Source organism: Phacochoerus africanus, chromosome 14, assembly GCF_016906955.1.
Source record: "Phacochoerus africanus isolate WHEZ1 chromosome 14, ROS_Pafr_v1, whole genome shotgun sequence".
NCBI lineage: Eukaryota > Metazoa > Chordata > Mammalia > Artiodactyla > Suidae > Phacochoerus > Phacochoerus africanus.
In genome coordinates, this window is record NC_062557.1 from 37,832,250 (window position 1) to 37,857,951 (window position 25,702).

Genomic DNA, 25,702 nt, shown 5'->3' on the forward strand with positions numbered 1-25,702 from the left:
CTCTTCTCTGTACAATGATAAGAATTTCCAAAGTTTTCCATAGAAAAAGATGTAACCTTAAACTGTGATTTATTACTGTACATTTTCTCTAGAAAATTTGGGATTGGACTGACCTGGTGGTTGAGTTTGCTTTTGTTGTATTATGGACTTGTGACCCAGGCAAATAAAATTTAGGCTTTCTTAATTTAAATATTTTGAAATAGCATTTTATTTAGGAAAAGGTGCCATTTTTCTTTACTGTAGATGGGTTTTTATCACTAGGGAATTAGTGGGACTATTTATTGCTTTGTTTTGGAACTTCTGCACGGTCACTGAATGCTGGTGAGTGAAAAATCTTGTCAAGAATGCATCATATTTAGGGAAAAAAGTTTCTTTCAGAACCATTCTACCAAAAGCTACTTAAAGGAAGAATGCAGAGTAAACACTTGTTGGAGAAGAGGGAGGGAAGAAGCTTGTAGCAGTGGTTTGTGCTCTGCACTGGTCCATTGATAGTTTGGTGGAATTGTATCCTTGAAGGTAACATTTGGTTTCCTCTTTGTTCCTAGGGTTCATGGGTGATACACCGAGGAAACATTGTGTGGTCATTATTTCAAATAGTCTTAGTGTCTTGTTATTTCCTAGATGTTAAATCTAGTTAAAATGTTTACAATCAGTTACAGATGTTTACAAATGTTTATTGATGTAGTAACAGAAGCTGAAACCTCTAGCCTTAGTTAAACTGGTGATTTTCAGTTGGATTTGTAAAATGAAATTAAGACCCTTGTATATGAGGAAGTAGCCTCCTCTTTTATGTGGTATGTTGTAGCCACATTTAAAAGACTCAAATGGTAGTTTATTGGGTTTGAATACTTGAATACAGTCTGAAGTAGGTGGGTGGATTTGAGAAAATCTCCAATAAGTAAACTGGTGGAATGTTTAGGAAAGTGGTAGCTGAATTGCTTTTCAGCGTTAATAGAATTATGGAATAGCAGATGGACAAAATACGGATTATATTTTAAAGACTACTTTGCAGAATTATGACTTGAAAGTATTTTTAAAGGAATTAATAGAGTCAGAATATATACTTCTTATAAAATAATCTTGAAAAAGAATTGCAAAACGCATAAAAATATCCTTAGCCCTGCTTCTCAGAGATAGCTAAGAATATAGCAGTATTTGATGTAGTTCCCATCATAGACACACAGATGCAGAGTTGAGATGTATTGTCTTCTATAACATTTCATATCTTGCTTTCTTTCACTAAATTCACTTTTGAGAACTTTTTCTCTTTTCATTCTTTTTTTTTTTGTCTTTTTGCTATTTCTTTGGGCCGCTTCCTCGGCATATGGAGGTTCCTAGGCTAGGGGTCTAATCAGAGCTGTAGCCACCGGCCCACGCCAGAGCCACAGCAACGCGGGATCCGAGCCTCGTCTGCAACCTACACCACAGCTCACGGCAACGCCGGATCGTTAACCCACTGAGCAAGCGCAGGGACCGAACCGGCAACCTCATGGTTCCTAGTCAGGTTCGTTAACCACTGCGCCACGACGGGAACTCCTCTTGTCATTCTTAAACAGCTTTAATGGCCATGTAACACTTTGTTGTTTGACATTCCATAATGTAATCTTGGATATAGAGGTGGTTCTAGTTTTTGCTGTAAATAATACTCTAAGAATGTGAATAATGCATAAATCTGCATTAACAATTTTTTCAGGCCTTTGAAAGTAAAATTACTGGATCAAAGGATAAAAACTTTTTATAAAGTTCCTGATACTGTCAAATTGCTACAATATTTCAGGAACACAGTTTACCCTCCTAATTCAGACCAATCTAAATGGACTAGAAAATCTGATAAGGGTTTTTATCTGAGACTTAAGAAAATTAAAAATGTAGCATTTTCCTCTTGGGGATTAGGTATTTAGTATTCGTTAAAAGTTTAATATTTGTTGTTTGTATTCAGCTCTTGATTAAATATTTAACTAATTTACCAAAGGTGATAGGTATTATAAATGGCTGTGAGGATGAGGAAGTAAAAAGTAAAGCTAAAGGGACAGTGATTTTAATAAATACAAACTTAGCATTGTTGGGTTAGGACTTGTGAGTATACACTAAGAACAGATTATTTGTGGTCAGGAGAAACCAGGATGGGTAAGAGTGAAAGTGAGTAATGGATTCAATAAACTTTATAAAGCAGTAATTGCAGGACAGTGACTTGTTCTATTTTTGGCTAGCTAGGGATAGGCAACCTCATCATGAAGCCAGACACTAATGATTCCTCTGTGAGGCCACACCTGAAATACTTTACCTGACTGTCTTCCTTTAGGTAACCTAGAATCTGAAGATTAAGTCAAGGAAGTGGTTTTAAAGAACGGGGAAAAATAATGCTGCTATCCTGTTTATCTTCCTCTTTTCTTTTTCCCCTTTTTCTTATGGTGAGTTCACATTGAAAAACATATAGTGATTGGCTGGTAAACAGCAAGGTAAAAAGCCATTGTCCTAAGTGAAAGGAAAGGATAGAATAATAAGTGTGATTGCAGAGTTTCTAAGTAAGTGGTATTAAGTAAGTACAAGAGAAAATTTGGTATTATCCAAGCCAGTGAAACCCAGGAAGATGCAATATAAGACCTGATCTTGACATTTTCTGTCTTTTATTATTTTTTTTTCAGGGCTGCATATGGAGGTTCCCAGGCTAGGGTCGAATCAGAAGCCACTAGCCTACACCCAGCCACAGCAACTCGGGATCTGAGCTGCATCTGCGACCTACACCACAACTCATGCCAACACTGGATCGATCCTTAACCCACTGAGCAGGGTCAGGGATTGAACCTGCGTCCTCATGGATGCTAGTCAGATTCATTAACAGCTGAGCCACAACAGGAGCTCTTGATCGTGACATTTTCTATACTAGTTAGATGAAAATAAAGTTATTGGGAATGAGGAGTTTTTTGTTTTTTATAAATTTTAACCCTCTTCTTTACTGACTTTTTAAAAAGAATTCTTGGGAGTCCCCATTGTGACTCAGTGGTAATGAACCCAACTAGTATCCATGAGGATGTGAGTTCAATCCTTGGTCTCTCTCAGTGGGTTAAGGATGTGGCATTGCCGTGAGGTGCTGGGTAGGTCATAGACGTGACTTGGATCTGGTGTTGCTGTGGCTGTGGAGTAGGCCGGCAGCTGTGGCTCTGATTCCACCCCTAGCCTGGGAACCTCCACATGTCATGGGTGCAGCCCTAAAAAAAAAAAAAAAAAAAGAATTCCTAAAGGAGGTATTATCCATTAAATTTTATATACATATATATTTTATTTTATTTTTTTGGTCTTTTTTTGCTATTTCTTGGGCTGCTCCCGTGGCATATGAAGGTTCCCAGGGTAGGGATTGAATCGGAGCCATAGCCACCAGCCTACGCCAGAGCCACAGCAACTCGGGATCCGAGCCGCATCTGCAACCTACACCACAGGTCACGGCAACGCCGGATCGTTAACCCACTGAGCAAGGGCAGGGACCAAACCCGCAACCTCATGGTTCCTAGTCGGATTCGTTAACCACTGCGCCACTACGGGAACTCTATACATATATATTTTATTTTTTATTTATTTAATTTTTTAATTTTTTTGTCTTTTTGCTATTTCTTGGGCCGCTCCTGTGGCATATGGAGGTTCCCAGGCTAGGGGTTGAATCGGAGCTGTAGCCACTGGCCTACGCCAGAGCCACAGCAACGCGGGATCCGAGCCGCGTCTGCAGCCTACACCACAGCTCGTGGCAACGCCGGATTGTTAACCCACTGAGCAAGGGCAGGGACGGAACCCACAACCTCATGGTTCCTAGTCAGATTCGTTATCCACTGCGCCACGACGGGAACTCCATACACATACATATGTATTTTAAAGCTCAGCTAATATGTCTCAATCTGTTAGGTGTGTTTGACCTCTGCTTTAATTATTAAAACAATAAGATATAGTTGATCAGAATAAAAATACAGAGTCAGGAGTTCCCGTTGTGGCTCAGTGGTTAATGAATCTGGCTAGGAACCATGAGGTTTCAGGTGTGATCCCTGGCCTCGCTTAGTGGGTTAAGGATCCGGCATTGCCGTGAGCTGTGGTGTAGGTTGCAGATGCGGCTTAGATCCGGCGTTGCTGTGACTGTGGCGTGGGCCAGTGGCTATAGCTCTGATTCGACCCCTAGCCTGGGAACCTCCATATGCCATGGGTGTGGCCCAAAAAAGACAAAAAGACAAAAAAAACAAAAAACAAAAAAACACAACAAAAAAGAGTCAGAATTTAGAATTTCACCAATGAACTGGACTGTCAAGACCTCGATTTGGTAAATTGATAGTTTCATCTTAAAATAGTGTAGGTAATTGTCTCAGTTTTTTTAGGATGGCGATTAATATGTGGTGATGTGTATTTTGTGTTAAGCAGGTGAAAATGCAAAGCAAGGTAATAGTTGCTTAAATGGTAGAATGTGATTTGGTGAAATGGTAGAAGTGATTTGCAGTGTACTGTTTAGTTACAAGGCTTTAAAAGTTTGCCTATTTTATGTCTTGACAGTTAAGTTTCTTTGTTTTTAATCCATGTGGTGATTCCAGAAATCTTAATGTGAGTTAATTGTACTATTCTTTTATCAGTTTTCATGGGCCAGGATTTCTAATACCAGGCTTAATAAGACTAGTGACCATTTTTTCTTTGTACTGTTGGCAAAGTTAATGTATGACAGTGCTTAGAACAATGTCTAGTATATGGAAAGTTACAGAAGTATCTTTATTATAACTGCCACCACTCTTTGGAGATATTCTAAGATGACTATGAGATGGAAAACTGGAGAGAAGTTGATAAACCTGAATGAAAATTGGATAATTGATCCTAAAACTGTGAGATATGGACATGTAGTCTGTATGTGTGGAAGAAGAAACTTCTAGAGCAGTAAAAGCTCTTGAGATGGAAGTAATTGCTGAACATGGTATAATTAATATAGAATTGGAAACAAGGAACACGATCTCTTCCCTCTGATAATAAGTGGTATACGTGTATTATAATACATTTGGGAAAGGTAGGAACACGTCAAAAAAGTCATCTATCTTTACACTGCCTAGACGTAGCCACATCTACTATGTATCTTCTTTTTCTGTAGAGAATATACACGTAAAATGTGGGTCCTATTGTACATGCAGGTTTTGGTTCTGTGAAATACACTGAAGTCCTCTGAGTTGTTGAGTCGATGTTTGCATCATTGTCCATCCTTGGTATCCGCTTGTGTCTCTATTTCACATGTTCAGTATTACCCTCTTAGCAAATCAAGAAAAGGTCTTGTATTTATCGCTTAGTTGTTTAGCGGTCAGTTTATTGTTAGAACAAGCATGTTTTAAGGCTCTCATTTCTAATGTGGAGGGGAAAGAATGGTCACTTGATTAAAGAAGCAGGTCTTGGTGGTGCTGGTTGGTGAAGGAGGGTATCTTTTTAAGATCATATTCAACCAGGTGGGGTTTATTAGTTTCCTGTTTTCGCCGCAAATGGGTCTCTCTATCCTGACCTCACTCTTTGGGTGTGTAGGTGCTTGTGGCCCTTGTCATCTGAAAATAGAAGTTTGTCTTAGCACAGTATGTTTGATGTTTGTAACAATGTTTTAGTCAAGATATAAATGTGTTACTTTATTTCATTGTTTTAAAGGCATCCCTTTTTTTACATTTGACATCTCTGAAATTGTGATGAGGCTTTTCCTGGGTGACATCCTCCAGTAACAGTGGCTCTTTCCTAGTGGTACACAGCTAAGGTACTTCTTAAAGGTATCACAGATCAGTGAAATGTGCTGATTACTAATTCCCATTATCTGATATTCTCAAATATCCTTAATCTTTCTTTATATCCCTCTTCTTTTGATAGCGAAATTTGATAATCAAATAAATATCTCAGCATATCTTTCCTTTTCCTGATTAGAGCAGACATTTACCGTGTGCTGGGTACTATTGTGAGTACTTTATATAAAATGAAGTTATTTTATATATATATATGTATATATAGTCATTTATGTGATAAAATTTACTATTTGGTAGTTAAGGGAAATAACTAAAAAATATCAGGATGTTTAATGTATATCAGGTTATTTCATTCATTTTTTTAAAAATTTTTTAATTTTTTGGAGTTCCTGTCCTGGCTCAGTGCTTAACGAATCTGACTAGGAACCATGAGGTTGCGGATTCGATCCCTGCCCTTGCTCAGTGGGTTAGGGATCCGGTGTTGCCGTGAGCTGTGGTGTAGGTTGCAGACGCGCGGCTTGGATCCCGCGTTGCTGTGGCTCTGGGAGCCTCCATATGCTGCAGGAGCGGCCCAAGAAATGGCAAAAAGACAAGTAAATAAATAGTAAATAATAAATAAAAATAAAAATGATTACTTAGTCTCATTTTACAAATGAGGAAGCTGAAAATCAGACAGGTTAAGTTAACTTGCCCAGAATTATGACATAAATTGTAAGCGGTAGAGCTGGGATTTGAAATATTGTCTGCCTGACGTCAGTGTTCTTCCTTTTAATGACTGTACCATTTCTGGCTTTAGAAACTATAACTTGGATTTTTTTTTTTTTTTTTTTACTTTTTAGGTCTGTACCCCCAGCTTATGGAGGTTCCCAGGCTAGGGGTCGAATCGGAGCTGCAGCTGCAGCCTATGCTATAGCCACAGCAATGCAGGATCCAAGCTGCCTCTGTGACCTACACCACAGCTCACAGCAACGCCGGATCCTTAACCCACCGAGCTAGGTCAGGGATTGAACCTGCAGTCTTATGCTTATTAGTTGGATTTGTTTCTGATGCATCACAATGGGAAGTTCTGGATTTTTTTTTTTTTTTTTAACTTTTTGACAGAGAGTGGTGGGGGGCGCAAATCTGGCTTTAGGGGTCTATTTCTATTCTAGGAGACTGTTTATAGTCTGTCCTGTTCAAAGAAGATAATTGATTTTTATTTTTTTGCATATTAAGATGGTGATGGAATTTCCTGACAACGTGTTAAATCTCGATGGTCATCAAAATAATGGTGCGCAACTAAAGCAGTTCATTCAGGTAATAGTTTTAAAAATTAATGTTTTAAATGTGTGTGTGTGTGTTTTGCCTTTTCTAGGGCTGCACCCATGGCATATGGAGGTTCCCAGACTAGGGGTCTAATCGGAGCTGTAGCTGCCGGCCTACACCACAGCCACAGCAACGCGGGATCTGAGCCGTGTCTGCGACCTACACCACAGCTCACGGCAATGCCAGATCCTTAACCCACTGAGCAAGGGCAGGGATCGAACCCGCAACCTCATAGTTCCTAGTCGGATTCGTTAACCACTGTGCCACGACGGGAACTCCTGTATGTGTGTGTTTTAAAGAGTCATTTAAAATATTAACTATAAGTATTAATTTTGTTTTACCTATGCCTTTTTAGATCTTAAGGTTGCGCTGAAGTTGTTTTCTCTTACTGTTGCCCCATGTGTATTTGCATACCTGTGATGTGAAAAAATGAAAAAGAGCTTCAGTGGTGGTGTATTATCATTTTCCATATCTGTAGACTTTAATTTCACCAGTTTAATTTTATTTATTTTTAAAATTTGATTTCCTTTTTTTTTTTAAAGATAGACAACTTTTCTTTTTGTTTTTTTTTGTGGGGGGTTTTGGTTATTTTTCTTTTTATAGCAGCACCTGTGGCATGTGGAAGTTCCCAGGCTAGGGATTGAATCGGAGTTACAGCTGCCAGCCTACACCACAGCCACAGCAACAATGGATCTCAGCCTTGTCTGCAACCTGCATTGCAGCTTGTGGCAATGCTGAATCCTTAACCCACTGAGTGAGGCCAGGGATTCAACCTGCATCCTCATGGACTGATGTTGGGCTTTTAACCCACTGAGCTGCAAACGGGAACATCAAAGATAGACAGCTTTTCATTGAGAACGTCTTTCTTTTTTCCTGCAGTAGTTGTTTTATTTAAGTAAAAGAAATTAAACCTGTGTAATGAATTTTCTGGCTTTTATTTAATTCTTAAGCAATGTGACACTTTGTAAATACACTATATAATCAAGATATATGGTTACCTTATTTCAAAACTCTATTTCAACTCAGGGAGAAAACTTTGAATGAAAGATTGATGGTAAATGTGAGAATATCTTTCTTGGGAGTCATTTGACTTTCCTACCTTTTTCTTTCTTTCTTTTTTTGTAAAGTGAAGTATAGCTTGTAGTGTAACTATAACTCCATTTAGGTAGAAGTTATGTACTAGAATATATAACTACTAGAGTTTTGCCCCTTTCTCTACAGCTTTGGTTTTTCTTCCTTATCATAACCAACAGATAACATTCATATGCACCAGCATATTAGTTACTCACTGCAGGCTCCCACATAGGTAAGATAGGCCTTGTTCTCTCCTACTAATCCATAACACACCTGTCCGTACCTCCAGGTTGAGAATTGCCACTCTCCGTGATCACCATCCTAACTTGACTTGTGTAGCTAAACTTAGCATGTTGTTAAAGGTTGAGAAGAAGACATGATAAAGCTGTGTTGTGTCTTATTTTTTCTTTTCTTTCTCGCCTTTAAAATTTTTTAATTTTAAGTGAGAGTACTAAACAATACTCATTGAACAAGCACTAGATTTCCAGCTGCAGGGCTTCTTTTTGCTATGCTGGGGCACATACAGCAGAGCCCTGGTGATCTAAGCAGAGCTTGTTATACCGTAGATTCTAGAACTGGGGCGGGGGGTTATGGAGCAAGCTCAGTTTAGCATGGACAAGGCCGCCTACCTTGCCTTTCTGATCTGGTTGCAGATAGAGATGGCAAGCCCCATCCAGGTTTTACTTAGTGCACAAGGATAGGAACCAAAAGTAGTAGTAAGTCATTTTATGTCTTTCTTAAAGGACTCTATTTTTCTTTCCTTCTTTATCTCAGCGACATAGTATGCTTAAGCAGCAAGATCTAAGCATTGCCATGATGGTGACATCACGTGAAGTCTTGAGTGCACTTTCTCAGCTTGTCCCATGTGTTGGTTGTCGACGAAGTGTGGAGCGCCTCTTTTCCCAGCTTGTAGAGTCTGGAAATCCTGCCCTTGAACCCCTGACAGTAGGGCCTAAGGGAGTCCTATCTGTAACTCGAAGCTGCATGACTGATGCAAAGAAGCTTTATACGTTATTTTATGTACATGGGTGAGTATAATCAATTAGGAAAAAATGGTTTTGTTTTTCTAAATTTGGCTGGGGCAAAGCTTGAATCCAAATTCAATGATTTTATTGAGTAACTTCTATGTGCCAGTAATTATAAAGTTTCTTTTTCTCATGTGGTACGAGTCAAGAAGTAAGCAAATACATAATTTGTCAAGAATGATAAGTTTCAAAGAAAAACTCCTAAGGAAGATAGAGAAAGAGTAGATAGAATTCATATGGAGATTGGCCAAGGAAGGCCACCTCTGATAAAATGACATTGAATATAGACTTGAATGAAGTGACTGTGTGGACCCTGTAGATATCTGGGCGGGGGAGGCTGAGAAGGAATAGCAGGTGTAAGGGTTTAGAGGTTGGAGTTTTACTGGCATGTTTGAAGAACAGCAAGGAAACTATTGTGGCTGGAGCCAGATGAACGAGGGAACAGTAATAAAAGATGAGGTCAGGGGAGTAATAAAAGGCCTAATTAAGTAGTACCATCCTGAGGTTATTTTTTTTTTTTTAACTGAGTGATATAGGAATATTTTGGAGGGTTTTGAGCAGAGGAGTAACATGGTCTGACTTGAAGTTTTGCTTATTTTGACCTCTATGTTGAGACTAAATGGAAGGTTAGTGGAAGGGTAGAGAAACAGGGGCTGTTTAATAATCCATGCAAGAAATAATAGTGACCAGTATAGTTGCTACAGAGAACTTGAGAAATGGTTGTATCCTGGGTGTGTGTGTGTTTGTGTCTGTCTGTCTGTCTTTTTAGGACCTTGCCCACGGCACATGGAGGTTCCCAGGCGAGGGATCGAATTAGAGCCACAGCCACAGCAATGCCAGATCCGAGCCACGTCCACCACCTATACCACAGTTCATGGCAACTCCGGATCCCTAACCCACTGAGCAAGGCCAGGGATTGAACCCGTGTCCTCATGGATACTAGTCAGATTTGTCTCTGCTAAGCCATGATGGGAAATCTGCATCCTGGGTGTATTTTGATGAATGAACTGGTAGGATTTTAGGATAGATTGGATATGGAAGATGGCATCCAGGATGATTCCCAGATTTGGGGTCTGAAGAACAGGCCAGATGGTTTCCATTTACTGAGGTGGCTACGACTAGAGGAGAGAAGAGCTGGATGTGTTAAGTTTGAGAGACCTGTTGGGCAACCAAGTACAGTTCAGAGAGGTCTGGCTGAGAGAAATTTGTGTCAGAGTTCCCGTTGTGGCTCAGTGGTAATGAACCTGACTAGTATCCATGAGGACGTGGGTTCTATCCCTGACCTCACTCAGTGGGTTAAAGGATCTGGCGTCGCCAGGAGCTATGGTGTAGGTCGCAGATGCGGCTCAGATCTGGTGTTGCTGTGTGGCTGTGGCATAGGCTGGCAGCATGCACCTCTGATTCGACCCCTAACAGGGGGACTTCCATATGCTGCGGGTGTGGTCCTAAAAAGACAAAAAAAAGAAAAAGAAAAAAAAAGAAACGTGTCATCAACACGTATATAGTATTTATATATATGTAATTTAAACCCATGAGATAACATTATCACCAAAGAGTAAGTATAAATAGGAAAAGAGAAGAGGTCCAAAGACCAAATCCTGGGGATTTCCTATTTATAAGTGGTGGGAGAAACTTTAAATTTTTACTCCACCCAAAAAAAAAGCCTTGGAGGGTTTTTGAACAGAGAAATAACACAGTGTGATGTTTTGTTTTGGAAAGATGACTCCAGCTGCTAAGTGAAATGTAGAATGTAAATGCAAAGGGTGGAAGCAAGGAGACCATTTGGCAGGGCAGCTACTATAGTTGACTGAGCTAGAGAGGCAAACGGAACAAGGGTAGTGATGCTGGATGTGATGAGAAGTCAATGGATTCTGGATTTATTGATTGATTTATTTTTAGGTTTTGGCCATACCCATGGCATATGGAAGTTCCCAGGCTAGGAATCAAATCCAAGCCCCAGCTGCAACCTGCACCACAGCAGTGGTAATACCGGATCCTTAACCCACTGCACCACCATGGGAACTCCTAATTCTCGACATATTTATTTTTTTATTTTTATTTTTTGCTTTTTAGGGCCGTACCTGCGGCATATGGAGGTTCCCAGACTAGGGATCCAATTGGCGCTACAGCCGCTGGTGTATGCCAGGGGCACAGCAATGCTGGATCCAAGCCCCGTCTGTGACCTCACCACAGCAACACCAGATCCTTTAACCCACTGAGTGAGGTCAGGGATTGAACCAGCATCCTCATAGTTCCTAGTTGGATTCATTTCTACTGCACCACGATGGGAACTCCTGGAGATATTTAAAAGTTAGAGTTGCTAGGCTTTGCTGATTGGTCAGGTATAGGTTTTGAACATTTCGAATTGTATATTTTTATATTTGCATACAATTTCTATTGGAGGCTTCTCATGAAGGATAGTGTATGTTTAGATAGTGTTTGGACAGGGGAATATGGCTGAGAGTCAGGTATCAATCAGTTGTAAAATATTTGAGTGCTAGGAACACTGCTACATACAATGCAGATGCAAAGATGAATGAGACAGATGCTGTCTAGGGGAAGTGTGTAGAATAGAGCAGGTCTTCTTCAACATTTTGACAGACAGGAATGAAATGACAATATAAATGTCCAGACCCTTGGGTTAGAATTTTTGTTTTTCTTCTTTTTAGGGCTGTACCCACAGTATATGGAAGTTCCCAGAGCTAGAGGTCAAATCAGAGCTGCAGTTGCCAGCCACAGCCACAGCCACACTAGATCCAAGCTGTATCCGCAGCCTATGCTACAGCTTGCAGTAACTCAGGATCCTTAACCACTTAACAAGGCCAGGGATCAAACCTGCACTCACACGGATAGTAGTCAGGTTCTTAGTCTGCTGAGCCACAGTGGGAATTCCCTTGGGTTAGAATTTATTTGATGACTAAGTTTCAAATTAAGTGATTATGTCTGTAATAAATACTTTAAATATATTTCTCACTCAAAGGCAGTAATAGATCTCTTGAAAATTCTAAAGAAAAATTAATGTTAATCAAACCTTTAATGGTTTATTTTTAATTAGGTCCAAACTAAATGACATGATAGATGCTATTCCAAAAAGTAAAAAGAACAAGAGATGTCAGTTGCACTCCTTAGATACGCACAAACCAAAACCTTTGGGGTAAGTAGAATTGATTATCAAGATGCTTTGTCATTGTTAAGATTATAAGCGTTGATCATGTTTAGTAAAAAGAAAACCACATTGCTAGTTTTATTTCATTAATTGGTTACATGCTAACGTATAACACCATGTAATTAGTCAAAATAAATATGTCTCCTGATTCTGTAGGCCTTTTTTTGCACTGGGACTGTCTAGGGTCTCAATATAAATTTGATTTTTAAAAAATTTTTTTCCTTGTATTAGATACGTTTCAGAGGAAGGAGGTTAAGATCTTGTGGAACTTTATGTAGCCAATATTAAATTTTTCAAAGTAGTGGTAGCATTCTTTAATTTATATTAATAGTCATAACATATAAATTATTTCTCTTGTCTTTCTTGTCTGTAGGTTTCCGTAATAATTTATCAAGGATTTTAAAAAAATCTTGAATCAATCATAGCAATATGAATTTATGTAACTAACTTGGAGGTTTTTTTTCTTGGTTACGTGCTATAATGCCCAAGGCTGCTTCTGCCCCCACCTCCCTCCCTGCACAGTGTCGAAGTTGCCCCCACAAAATTGCTTGGGGGTTGGGGGTGTTAAGGAGAAGCCGTGGAAGTTGAAGGAGATTTCCGAGAAGTAGCTTTTGTTTTTGGAGAGAATGGGGTGATGTACAACTGTACTTCTGAATTAATTTTCAAAACCCCTTTTTTGAACATCTCATTAGTAGTGTTGACACCTATTGTTAAGTCGACATTTTCCTTCCTGGTAAAAAGACCTAGATGACCAGGTGGTGGTGTGTTCATAATCTTGTTTTTTTTCTCTATACTCAGGAATAAATTTTTTCTTTAAATTTTATTATGAAAACTGTCGAACACCTAGAAAAGTATAGACTATACAAAGACACCCTAACCCCCAGATACCTTCTATAGTAGTTATCAAGAGTTGCTGCATTTATTTCATTTGTCCACCTTTTTCTTTGCTGAAGTATTTGAAAGCAAGTTTCAGGCATAATGCTATTTTACTGCCGCATATTTCCATATTCATCTCTAAATATAGGGACATTTTACTTCATAATGACAGTGCCGTTTATAACACCTAACAAACTTTAACTATAGTAATTTAATACATAGTTCATATTCAGATTTCCCCACCTTGCTCTGAAAGTATCTTTTTACATTGATTTGTTAGAATCAAGATTTAAGCAAGAACCACACATTGTATGATATTTAATGTGAGAGAACTCTGAACCCAGAGAAGCTCTTCACAACCTAAGGTGGTTATTTAAGGATAATTATTTCACATACCTGACTTACCAATATCTTTAGAGAACTCCTGACTTTCTTAATGCACAATTCAGTCTGATTTTCTCTTTAGATAATAAGCTTTATCTGAATAATCTGTCGACTGAAGCCACAGGGTAATATAATGTAATAAAAAGGCTGCCTTCTGTTTTTTTGTTATGAATGTTCCTCGTTGAGCTAAAGAGCAGCAGCTACCCCAGCATCTTAAACATCTGTGCTCATTGCCACCTTCCTTCAAAGACCAGTTCTTCCACTTCTGCTCTGGATTCCATCTCCTGTTGTTTTTATTGACTTTGCTTCATTAATTATCAACTTTTATTAAATTGATGTCCAGTTATGTTTTCCTCTGTTTCACCTTAAAAACAAAAACAACCCTCCACAGGCTTCACATCCCCCTTGAGCTCTAGCACCACCACACAGGAAGCCAAATGCTTTGGAAGGTGGTTTGCTGAGTTATGCAGTCAATATGAATGGAATTAGTTGACCTTAAGCAGTGCTTCCTAAGGTAGCTTCAGTTATACCCATGTACCTTGCGAGTAGCAGGCCAGAGAGTAGCCTGCTTAGCCAAGACTCCTCCTCCTCCACTTGGGATGGTTACCGCCATTCTATGCTACTATGACTCTTCTTTTTTATATTTTTCCACTGTTGTTCTCCTCTTTTTTCTCTTTAGACTTTTCTTCACTGGAAAGTACAATGCAGTTGATTAGGTTTCAGCCTAATTAATCGTAAGAGTCTAGTTCGAGAGTAAGTTGTCTATAATCTGAAAGAAAGATCTAGACCAGAGATGTAGGCCTGAAGCTGATGAATGATATATAGTTGACTCTTGTACAATGCAGGGGTTGGGGTACCACCCCTCCATGCAGTGGAAAAGTTAAATGTAACTTCTGGTTGGCCATTTGTATACAGGGTTCCTTCATACCTGCAAATTCAGTGAACTGCAGATCGTGTAGTACTGTGACATTTTTAAAAATCCATGTACAAGTAGACTTGTGCAGCTTAACCTCATGTTGTTCATTGGTCAGCTGTACAAAATCATAGAGGAGTAACAGTGGAAGAGAGAGGAATGCTGAGGAATTCAATTTCATGGTAGAAAAGAATAAGCCTAAAGAAACTTAAGAGTGGCCAGAGAGATAGGAGGAACCCAAGGGAAAAGAGTGTTTCAGGAGGGTTTGGTCAGCTGAGTTAAAAGGCCGCTAAGTTATCACGGACCCAAAAGGGTCCATTAGATATAACAACACTGAGATAATTGGTAATCTTGGCGAGATCTTTTGTTAAATGGAGACAGAATCCGGATCAGAATGGGTAGAAAAGTGAATGCAGTGTAAGGTGGTAATGGATTCACCTGTGAGTGGAAAGTATGGGAGGAGAACAGGGAAGTGGAAGGACTTACTTTTTCAGAAAGCTTGATCTTCAAAGGAAGGAATGGTATAAAGACATTTGGTCTGAAGATTTTATGGATAAAATCTTGATTTGAGCTGTAGAATTTTTAAAAGCTTTTTTTTTTTTAGAATAATTCTTTCACATTTTGATGGTATAATCGTCATTCCCCAGTTCTGATTTCATGAACCTTTTCCTCAATAATGAGAACTTGCGTTTCAGAGTTATTCATATTTTGATTATGGGTCACTCAAGCATAATTAGAAAGTCACAAATAGGGAAGTTGAGAGTAGAAGGATGTAAAGGCAGAGAAGGAGTTGGGGTTTTTCTCTGAAAATAAGGAGCATTGACCCTTGGCCTGAGCCCTTGTGAGAAGGAAGTAGGGAGCTGAATTGTATATATGACCTTGCGTGGTGGGCAGAGGGTTGAGAAGTACCTGTTTAGCTATGTGTAGGTTAAGTAAAGATTCAGAAGTTTTTCCATCTCAAGCATCCAAGGTAATGAATTTCTAGGACTATAGTGAGACCTGCAGAAGAACAGGCAGGAGCCAGTTGTTCAGAATCATGAAAAATCAAGAAGACTATCATTGAATGGAATATAGAAACACATTTCTCTTGGAATGCACATCTGCAGCAAAGCAAAATGCATGACCAGCGCCTCATTGAAACCTGTGGGGGAGGGAGAGTCTGGGAAGTTTTTAGTAAGTTTTTAAAAACTTATTTGTATAGTACTTACTACTAATTTAGGTTATATAAAGTGTTTATCTTATTTTAGCAAATGTAAAAATTTATTTACTATAATTAGATTAATCTGTGACTTTCCCAGCTACTTGTAAATTCGAAGGTGGATAAGAATTTGGTTGCTATGGGCTAGCTATAAAATCACTTTAAGTAGATTAAAACTTGTTAGAATTTTCAGCTTGTGGAAGATTGATCCATGTTTATGGGTGAAAATGTTTTATAATTTCTTAGCCCTTTTGACTAAAACATTCCAAGTAGATTTACTCATCAAATGCTTATTATATCAACCACTTGCTATCTTGATAAATGTAAATGTTGTTCAATTATATCAGATAGACTTAATAGTTGAGCAGAAATTTTGTTTAAAAATATGAGCACCTGTTTAAATAATATTTTAATGTGATTAAAGTGAATATGTAATTATATAAAAATTTGCAAACTTACCCTAATATCTTAATGTATTAAAGAGTTTATGATTTTAACTTAGAGTATAGAAATTATTCCTTCAGCTTATCCCAGTGTTACTAAGCTTTGTACTATACTGTACTACAGTGAAGGGAGCAGTAGCAGTGTCAGTTCAGAGAAGTTAAGTACAGATAAGAGAAGTAGTGAAGACCACAGGAAGGACAGCAAGTGTAGGATCATTTTCCATTATGGACCTTTCCAGGGAACGGCCAGGTAAAATCAAGCAATCCTTTATTCAGCCTTTTAAAAAATGTTTTACCCTTACGTATTCCTTCTCCTCACTAAGATTTGTTTCTTTCTGCAGAGGTTGTTGGATGGACGTATGGGAACTAATGTCCCAAGAATGCAGGGATGAAGTCGTTTTAATTGACTCTAGTTGTCTTTTAGAAACACTAGAAACCTATCTGCGAAAACACAGGTAAGTCTAAAGGGCTTCATGGTATCGTTGGAAGGTGCCTTAGCTGTCAGTCATCGAGACTGACCTGTCCCTGACCTTCTTTATGTAATGGGACTCCAGCCTTCCCGTTAATACCCAGCACTAGGCGGAGCTTAATGTTAGGATAGGCAGTTCCTTCATGGGCTGGCTCTCAGTGTTGACCTTGTGGTGTTGGACCAGCATTGCCTTTTTTGTAATCTTTACCTGTTGGTGCCAGGCCAGCCTTTCAAGAAACACAGAATAATTGTGAATCAAGTAAAGTGTGCTTAATCCCTTTGGAAATTCTAGCACTCCTTGTTTTTATGACAAGTGTTACATGATGTCATTTTCAAAACTAAAGATAAATTAGCAGCTTTTATAATATAGTAATATTTTGAATTATTTTTTCTTTAGTTATTTGTCAAGACCTAAAAATAGAGTTGGAATTCATGTGCTTCATGTACTATAAAAGTAACTTCAGATTTTTCTTTTTAGAATACTACTTTACAAAGGAATTTTCTAAGTGTCATTAACATTTGGAAATTCGTAGGGAGGGAGAGTGCAGTAGGAAAGGAAACTGGTAAGGGAGCCATCTAGAGATGGCATTCTTGGGGGGGAGTTGTACTGTTTTACTATAAATTTGTCACATGTTGGGTTTGTGGTTGTGTGTTCTTTGATTTGGGGACAGATACACACAGTTATTTTGGGAACACTTCTAGAAGACATACTTAAATGATTAAAACTGGTGTTATCAAGATTGGTGTGTATTGATGGCGGTGAGCTAATAACCTACATACTAAGTTTATTAAGCATTTTTCTTTTTTCAATTAAAAACTTGCTTGTTTTTTGCCTTTTGGTTGATGATATTCAAGAGAGCAGAGAATGTTTCAATTATATGGAGTTTGGAAAGGGGGTTATAAACGTAAAACATGCAAACGTATAGGCCCGTCATAGATTCCTTTCTCTTTAAATACAAACTGATCCTTGTGTTCTGTTTGAGTAGGTTCATCCAAAAGATAGTTTTTTTGAGGGTGATAAATTATTAGTAATTTAGAACTAATGTTTTGGAATTTCCTTTGTTGGTTGTAGCTATTTCCTGTGTTGGGAGGCAATATTTTATATTTATAAGAAAGGTGGGGGAGTTCCCATCGTGGCGCAGTGGTTAACGAATCCAACTAGGAACCATGAGGTTGTGGGTTCGATCCCTACTCTTGTTCAGTGGGTTAACAATCCGGCGTTGCCATGAGCTGTGGTGTAGGTCGCAGAGGTGGCTCGGATCCCGCGTTGCTGTGGCTCTGGCGTAGGCTGGCAGCTACGGCTCCGATTGGACCCCTAGCCTGGGAACCTCCATATGCCACGGGAGCGGCCCAAGAAATGGCAAAAAGACAAAAAAAAAAAAAAAGGTGGGAGTTCCTGTCATGGCTCAGTGGTTAACGAATCTGACTAGCATCCATGAGGAGGCAGGTTCAGTCTCTGACCTGGCTCAGTGGGTTAAGGATCTGGTGTTGTTCTGAGCTGTGGTGTAGGTTACAGACACGGCTCGGATCCTACATTGCTCTGGCTGTGGCATAGGCTGGCAGCTACAGCCCCGATTTGACCCCCTAACCCGGGAACCTCCGTATGCCTTGGGTGTGGCCCTAAAAAAGCAAAAAAAAAAAAAAAAGTAAATAAAAAAAGAAAGATGGAGTCCATTTTATAAATACATTAAGGGTGGGGGAGAAGTACATTTAAGAGAATAATTAGGGAGATCGCATCAAATTTGGGTTCTACTGATTATAACTTTGTATAAATTCCTTTTCTGTACCTCAGTGTTTTTCTTTAGGATAAAAATAATGGTAACAGTAATCTTATAGGATTTGTTTTAAGATTAAATCTGTTGTGAGGATTTTTTTTTTTTTGTCTTTTTGCCTTTTCTAGGGCCACACCTGCAGCGTATGGAGGTTCCCAGGCTAGGGGTCTAATTGGAGCTACAGCTGCCGGCCTACACCAGAGCCACAGCAACGCAGAATCTGAGCCGTGCCTGCAACCTACACCACAGCTCACCGCAACGCCAGATCCTTAACCCACTGAGCAAGGCCAGGGATCGAACCCACAACCTCATGGTTCCTAGTTGGATTCGTTAACCACTGAGCCACAACGGGAACTCCCTTTGTCCATTTTTTAATGAAGTTTTTTTTTCTTTGTTATTGAGTTGTAAGAGTTCTTTGTTTATTTTGGACATTAATCTCTTATTCAGTATGTGGTTTATAAATATTTTCTCCATTCCGTAGGTTGTGCTTCATTCTGTTGATTGTTTCCTGTGCTACAGAGAAGTTTTTAAGTTTGATTGTCTCATTTGTCTGTTTTTTCTTTTGTCCCCTGTGCTTTTGATGCCATACCCAAGAAATTCCATTGTCATGTTTTCTTCTAGGGGTTTCATGGTTTCAGAGATAATGTTTAGGTCTTTAAGCCATTTTGAATTAATTTTTGTGTGTATCTGTGTTTTTGTTTTTGTCTTTTTAGGGCTACACCCACAGCATATGGAGGGGTCCAAGACTAGGAGTCAGATTAGAGCTACAGCTGCCAGCCTACACCACAGCCACAGCAACGCAAGATCCGAGCCAAGTCTGCAACCTACACCACAGCTCATGACAACGATGGATCCTTAACCCACTGAGCGAGGCCAGGGATCGAATCCGCAACCTCATGGTTCCTAGTTGGATTCATTTCCTCTGCGCCATGACGGAAGCTCCAAAAAAGACTTTTTAAAATAAGGATATGTGAACTATATTCAGAGTAGTCCATTGTACATGGAAGCAACCTAAATGTCTATCAGTAGATGAATAGGTAAGATGTAGTATGTGTACACACACACACACACACACACACACACACATACACATACACACCACACACTGAAATACTACTGAGCCATAAAAAAGAATGAAATAATGCCAACTGCAGCAACATGGACCTAGAGATTGTCATAGTAGGTGAAGTAAATCAGAAAAACAAATACCATGTTAGATCACGTCTATGTAAAATCTAAAATATGTTGCATATGGGAGTCCCTGTCGTGCTTCAGCAGTTAGCGAACCCAGCTAGCTCCAGGAGGATGCAGGTTCCATCCCTGCCCTTGCTCAGTGGGTTAAGGATCCAGCATTGCCGTGATCTGTGGTGTAGGTCGAAGATGCAACTTGGATCCCGCTTTGCTGTGGTTGTGGTGTAGGCCATCGGCTACAGCTTGGATTTGACCCCTAGCCTGGGAACCTCCATATGCCACGGGTGAAAAGACAAAAAAATAAAATTAAATATAATGCATATGAACTTATTTACAAGCAGAAACAGACTCATAGACATAGAGAACAGATTTATGAGCACCAAAGGGGAAAGGAAGTGAGGGAGGGATAAACTAGGAGTTTGAAATTAGCAGATTTAAACTATTATATGTAAAATATAAACAAGGTCCTACTGTGTAGCACAGGGGACTGTATTCAGCATCTTGCAATAAACCATAGTGGAAACGAATATGAATAATAATAAGTCTGTGTACACATATATGTATAACTGAATCACTTTGCTGTACACCAGAAACTAACACAACATTGTGCATCAACTGTACTTCCATTTAAAAAAAAGTCCATTGTCTCTGTGGTCCGTATACAGATGCAGGGTAGAGTGGAGGGACCGTGACGGGAGAGGCGAGTCGTGGGAAATACGATTGGCAATAGTAGGTTGAGAAGAGAAGTCACTGAACACCTTGATGAGCTTGGATTTTATTTGTAGACAGTGAGGAGGTTTAAGCTGAGAGTGAGGTAATGAGATTTGTTTTAGAAAATTTTTTTGAGGGGTGGTTCCCATTGTGGCTTAGTGGGTTAAGAACCCGACATGGTGTCTGTGAGGATGTGGGTTTGATCCCTGGCCTCGTTCATTGGGTTAAGGATCCAGCATTGTCACAGGCTGCAGTATAGATATGGCTTGGATCAGGCATTGCTGTGGCTGTGGTGTAGGCTGACAGCTGCAGCTCCAGTTCAACCCCTGGCCCGGAAACTTCCAAATGCCGCAGGTACCTCCATAAAAAGAAAAAAAAATGTGTCTAGGCAACTTAAAAAGGTCAGAGGGAATTAAAAAGAAGGGTCTTTCAAGAGATATAAGAAAGAATTGATGCCATTTGGCCTCACCCCTAAAAGCAGGACCTAGCGAAGAGTTGGAATTAACTGAGGTTCCATCCTGGGTGACTGTGAGTGGAGGAACATAGGAAGGGTCATTTGGTTTTGGCCAGTGAATTGAATGTGTTGCCTGTTGGATGTTGTGCTGTCCCTTATTTTTCAGTATGGTTTTGGCTCTGAGGCAAGGACAGGTTTTGAGCTGAGCTATAGAGTTGAGAGTCAGGCGTGTTGACCGAAGCTGTGGGAATAGATGAGCTCACCTAGGGAGATGAATATAAATCAAAGAGCAAACTTTCTTCATCCCATCACACCTGATCTCAAAGAGCCAGTCATTAATATTGTAAACCTGGCTTTTTCACCAGCCCGAGTTCTTCTTGCGTTCAATAATAAAGAAACCAGACTCAGAATTCCCTGGTGGCTCAGTGGGTTAAGGATCTCGTGTTGTCACTGCTGTGGCTTGGGTTGCAAGTGTAGCAAGGTTTTGATCCCTGACCCAGGAACTTCTGTGTGCTGAAACTGCAGGAAAAAGAAAAAAGGAAACCAGGCTCTTTTCTTTTTTCTTTTCTGATTGAATAATGTCGGTTTTCTAAAAGAAAACTTTGTCGTCTTTCTACATTTGCAGTCTTCTACAGTTTTATCACATTATATACACTTAAGTTTAAACCACATTTCTACATACATGTTGTCTGTGTTATGACTGTATGTTGACAAACATGCTTTTTTTTTGGGAGGGGGGGAGAATTCAACATCTTGAAAATTACCAGTAAACTAAAAATACATGTACCACTTTCCTGTTCTTCTTGCCCCTCCCCCTCACCCCCACTCCCCATACTCTAGCTAGTGCTATATTAAAATGTAAAAATTCAAATCAGAGTTTACTGGCTGAAGATACTGTTTTCAGAGACTGAAAGGAGAGGAATCCTAAAATCATTGATTGGTAGCCTTTGTTGTTTTATTTCTGACCTGTGCAAAAAGCTCTTGAAGTGGAGATACGCTAGTCTTTGGCAACTAATGTTTTCTGGGCATGTATTTTGTGAACTAACGGGAATTTGTCCGCCTCATTCTTTTAGGCCCATGTATTTCTCTGGTTTAAAAATCATTTGGAAATGGAGATCTGGCTATACTCATGTAATCCCTAAATGTGTATTTATATATGTGTATGTTTTCAATGTGTGTATGGAGGCTTTTCTTAATGCTCTGTATGGGAGGGGAGGATCATTGTCTAGTACACTGTTACACGCTTCATGAAATAATTACACAGCCAGTTCTTTATTTGGAGATTTTTCTTTTCAACAGGTTTTGCACCGATTGCAAGAATAAAGTCCTCCGAGCATACAATATCCTTATTGGTGAACTTGATTGCAGCAAAGAGAAGGGCTACTGTGCTGCACTTTATGAAGGCTTGCGGTGCTGTCCTCATGAGAGACACATACACGTTTGCTGTGAGACAGACTTCATTGCACATCTTTTGGGTCGTGCTGAGCCAGAGTTCGCAGGAGGGTATGAGTATGTAATTTGCTAGAATGGGCTATCTAGCGCTTTGCTTCATTTTATTACTGAAAGTGTATTTCCATCACCTTCTGCCTCAGGGCATAAGATAGATATCTATCTATCTATATATATATATATCTATATAGATATATATCTCAAAGTGTGCCTGTAGGAGTTCCTGTTGTAGCTCAGCGGTTAACCCATGAGGACTTGGGTTCAATCCTTGGCCTCGTTCAGTGGGTTAAGGATCTGGCATTGCCATAAGCTGTGGTGTAGGTCGCAGACTTGGCTTGGATCCTGATGACTGTGGCTGTGGCGTAGGCCAGCAGCTGTAGCTCCAATTCGACCCCTGGCCTGGGAATCTCATATGATGCGGCCCTAAAAAGACAAAAAGACAAAAGAAAAAGTGTGCCTGTATAAAGATTTTGCTTTCTTTAAAATAATGCATTTAAGGAGTTCCCGTCGTGGCACAGTGGTTAATGAATCCGACTAGGAACCATGAGGTTGCAGGTTCGATCCCTGGCCTTGCTCTGTGGGTAAAGGATCCGGCGTCGCCATGAGCTGTGGTGTATGTCACAGACACGGCTTGGATCCTGCGTTGCTGTAGCTTTGGTGTAGGCCGGCGGCTATAGCTCCGATTAAACCCCTAGCCTGGGAACCTCCATATGCTGTGGGAGCAGCCCAAGAAATGACAGAAAGACTAATAAATAAATAAATAAATAAATGACAGACTAATAAATAAATAAATAAAATAAAATAATGCATTTAATTGACTGAGTAAAAATGGAGAAAGTGATCAGTTGTCTGCTCCTTGTTGCTTGAAATTGGTAGGCTTTCTTGGGCTTTCATTGTTATGGATTATCATTTTCATTTGAAAATGATTAGAAGAGATTCCCCCCCCATCCATGTGTTTCCATGTTTAAATTTTGTTCATAATGATGGTTTTTGCATAGGAAGAGAGATCTTTGCAGCAGGGGGTTAAGAAATACTTTATTGAATGTAATTCATGAACTGTATATATTATTATTAGGAACCTAAAGTTTTATCTCTGGCTTTGTTGTAAAAAGAAAATCAGGAAAAGTTGTTCACAGAATAAATTGACTGCATTTCCCTTTGTGTTTTGTGTATCAACTGATTTGAGTGCCTATTTTCTGCAAGGCATTTAGAATACAAACACTCTTTTATCGCTAATGTTTGTAAACACTTCTACTTTTGCCCACAATTAAATTACTTTGTATTGCTTTTCTCCATATCCTCTCAAAAAAAGAAACAAAAAACAAATAGACATTTGCTATAATTGGAAGGTGAACTGTCATGCTTACTGTGAGCTAAACACTTATATGTGATGACTTCTCTGTGCCCCAGAAAATATCTCTTTAGGGCCAGTTCCTGAATTACCTTATTTTTAACAGTGTTAAGACCGGGTTATATTTGCATGTGTATTTCTTACTGATTATATACATGTATGCTTATGTGTTTATATATACATTGAGTTTGAGTGTGTAACTGTCTTGTTACTAGTTTATTATTGGGTATGCAGATTGTGTTTAATACCTGAACTTGGGGAGTTCTTTTGTGGCTCAGCAGGTTAAGAACCATGAGGTTGTGGGTTTGATCCCTGGCCTCTCTCAGTGGGTTAAGGATCTGGCTTTGCGGTGAGCCATGGTATAGGTCACAGACATGGCTTGGATCCTGTGTTGCTGTGGCTGTGACATAGGCCAGCAGCTACAGCTCCAATTCAACCCCTAGCCTGGGAACTTCCATGTGCTGCAGATGTGGCCCTAAAAAGCAAAAAAAAACAAAAAACAACAACAACAAAAAATCGAAAAAACCTGAACTTGCAGAGATGTTACAACTTTTACTGTTTCAGTTTAAGGGTAGTAGGAAATATGTGTGATTTATTTTCCTTTATAGGAGAAGAGAAAGGCATGCTAAGACAATAGATATAGCTCAAGAAGAAGTTCTGACCTGCTTGGGAATTCATCTTTATGAAAGACTGCATCGAATCTGGCAAAAACTACGAGCAGAAGAGCAGACATGGCAGATGCTTTTCTATCTTGGTGTTGATGCTTTACGCAAGAGTTTTGAGGTAAGAACAGTGGGCCATTTCAATGTCCAAGATCGTTTAAAGTTATGGGACTGAATCTTAGTGTTAATTGCTGTTCTTACCTTGCCTTAAAGGGCTGTGATCCACTGGGCCTGGCTTTGGGTGTTCAAGAGAAGAGTATTTTGGGGAACTGAAATTTAGATGTTAGTAGAGTTTTCTTTGTTTTTTAATCCTGTTACTATGCCAGCGTTGGTTTTTAGACATTCTCAGAGTAGAAAACTGAGGTTGATAATTATTAAATGAGATGCTGCTGTGAAATATAACTATCGACAAGTTAAAAGCAGTCCCCAAATAAGCATCAAAATTAGAAACATTTAGGGAGTTCCTGTTGTGGCTCAGTGGGTTAAGAACCTGTCTAATATCCATGAGGATGCAGGTTCTATCCTTGGCTTCACTCATTGGGTTAAGGATCCGGCATTGCCACAAGCTGCAGCATTAAGCTGCAGGTGGGGCCTGGATTTGGTGTTGCTGTGGCTGTGGTGTAGGTCAGTGGCTGCAGCTCCAATTTGACCCCTGGCCCAGGAACTTGCATATGTCACAGGTGCGGCCATAAAGAGAAAAAAAAAATTAGAAACATTTAATGAGTCCCATTTTGCCTGCTTCTTTCCAATTGTGTGAAGTAAATGCTGTCTGAATGCCATGATGGTAGAGCTACTTTTTAGAAGCACACTGAAGGCTCTTTATAATGCTGGTATTGGGTTTCATGCTTGTGATTGGTAACATTTTTTTGGGGGGGTTATATTCTGTAGAACATAAATTTTTTGGCTAGTAAATATTTTGTTGTATTCTAGGGCATGGTTATAACTCTTTTAACTGGTCACCAGTCCCTATTGAGAATGGTATGAAAGCTATAAACCCCCTTTTCAGAAGCCTACTGATGAACTTTAAACACTGCTCTGGGGAGTCTAAGGAGATGTGTGCCAGTTTTTGCCGAATAGCTTTCTTATTCCTTTTCTCTTTGTGTGTTTGTGTCTTCTGAAACTGGATCATATAATCAGGTTAAATAGTTTTCTCATTTTATGGAGAAATGAATGAATATATGCTTTACTATGTTAAAATTCAGAAAACTGTTAAAATTCAAAATATCCTAACTGCCAGTTTGAAATATGGGTATGTGTAAGTCTACCTTTCCCATAGGGATTAGTTGTAAATTCACTTCCTGAGTAGATTTTGAGACTCATCACTTAAGGTATTAAAATTCTTTGTGAGGGCTACCTGACAAAATTGCAGCACGAAATACCAGTTTCTGTGTGGGTGTGGGTACGGGTGTGGGTGTGGGTGCAGGTGTGTGTGTGGGTGGGTGGGTGGGTGTCATCATTTAAACTTAACAAGTGAGAATTTCCCTGGAAAATAAAGGGAAGTTTGGGCCTATGTTCAGTCTAAGCTTTTGT

At 39.5% G+C, this 25,702-nt stretch overlaps 1 protein-coding gene across 9 annotated transcripts in view; it reads left to right on the forward strand.

Annotated features, from left to right (window-relative positions):
- Window positions 1–25,702, forward strand: part of GGNBP2 (gametogenetin binding protein 2) — a 35,334-nt gene that overhangs the window by 2,669 nt on the left and 6,963 nt on the right. For 3 of the 9 annotated variants that reach the window (XM_047757089.1, XM_047757088.1, XM_047757090.1), the window contains 6 exons: window positions 6,945–7,025; window positions 8,883–9,136; window positions 12,189–12,287; window positions 16,455–16,568; window positions 22,010–22,213; window positions 24,119–24,293. In XM_047757089.1, the coding sequence (XP_047613045.1) occupies window positions 6,945–7,025; window positions 8,883–9,136; window positions 12,189–12,287; window positions 16,455–16,568; window positions 22,010–22,213; window positions 24,119–24,293 (927 nt within the window). The other 6 variants (XM_047757083.1, XM_047757085.1, XM_047757086.1 and 3 more) reach the window with 5 other exon arrangements.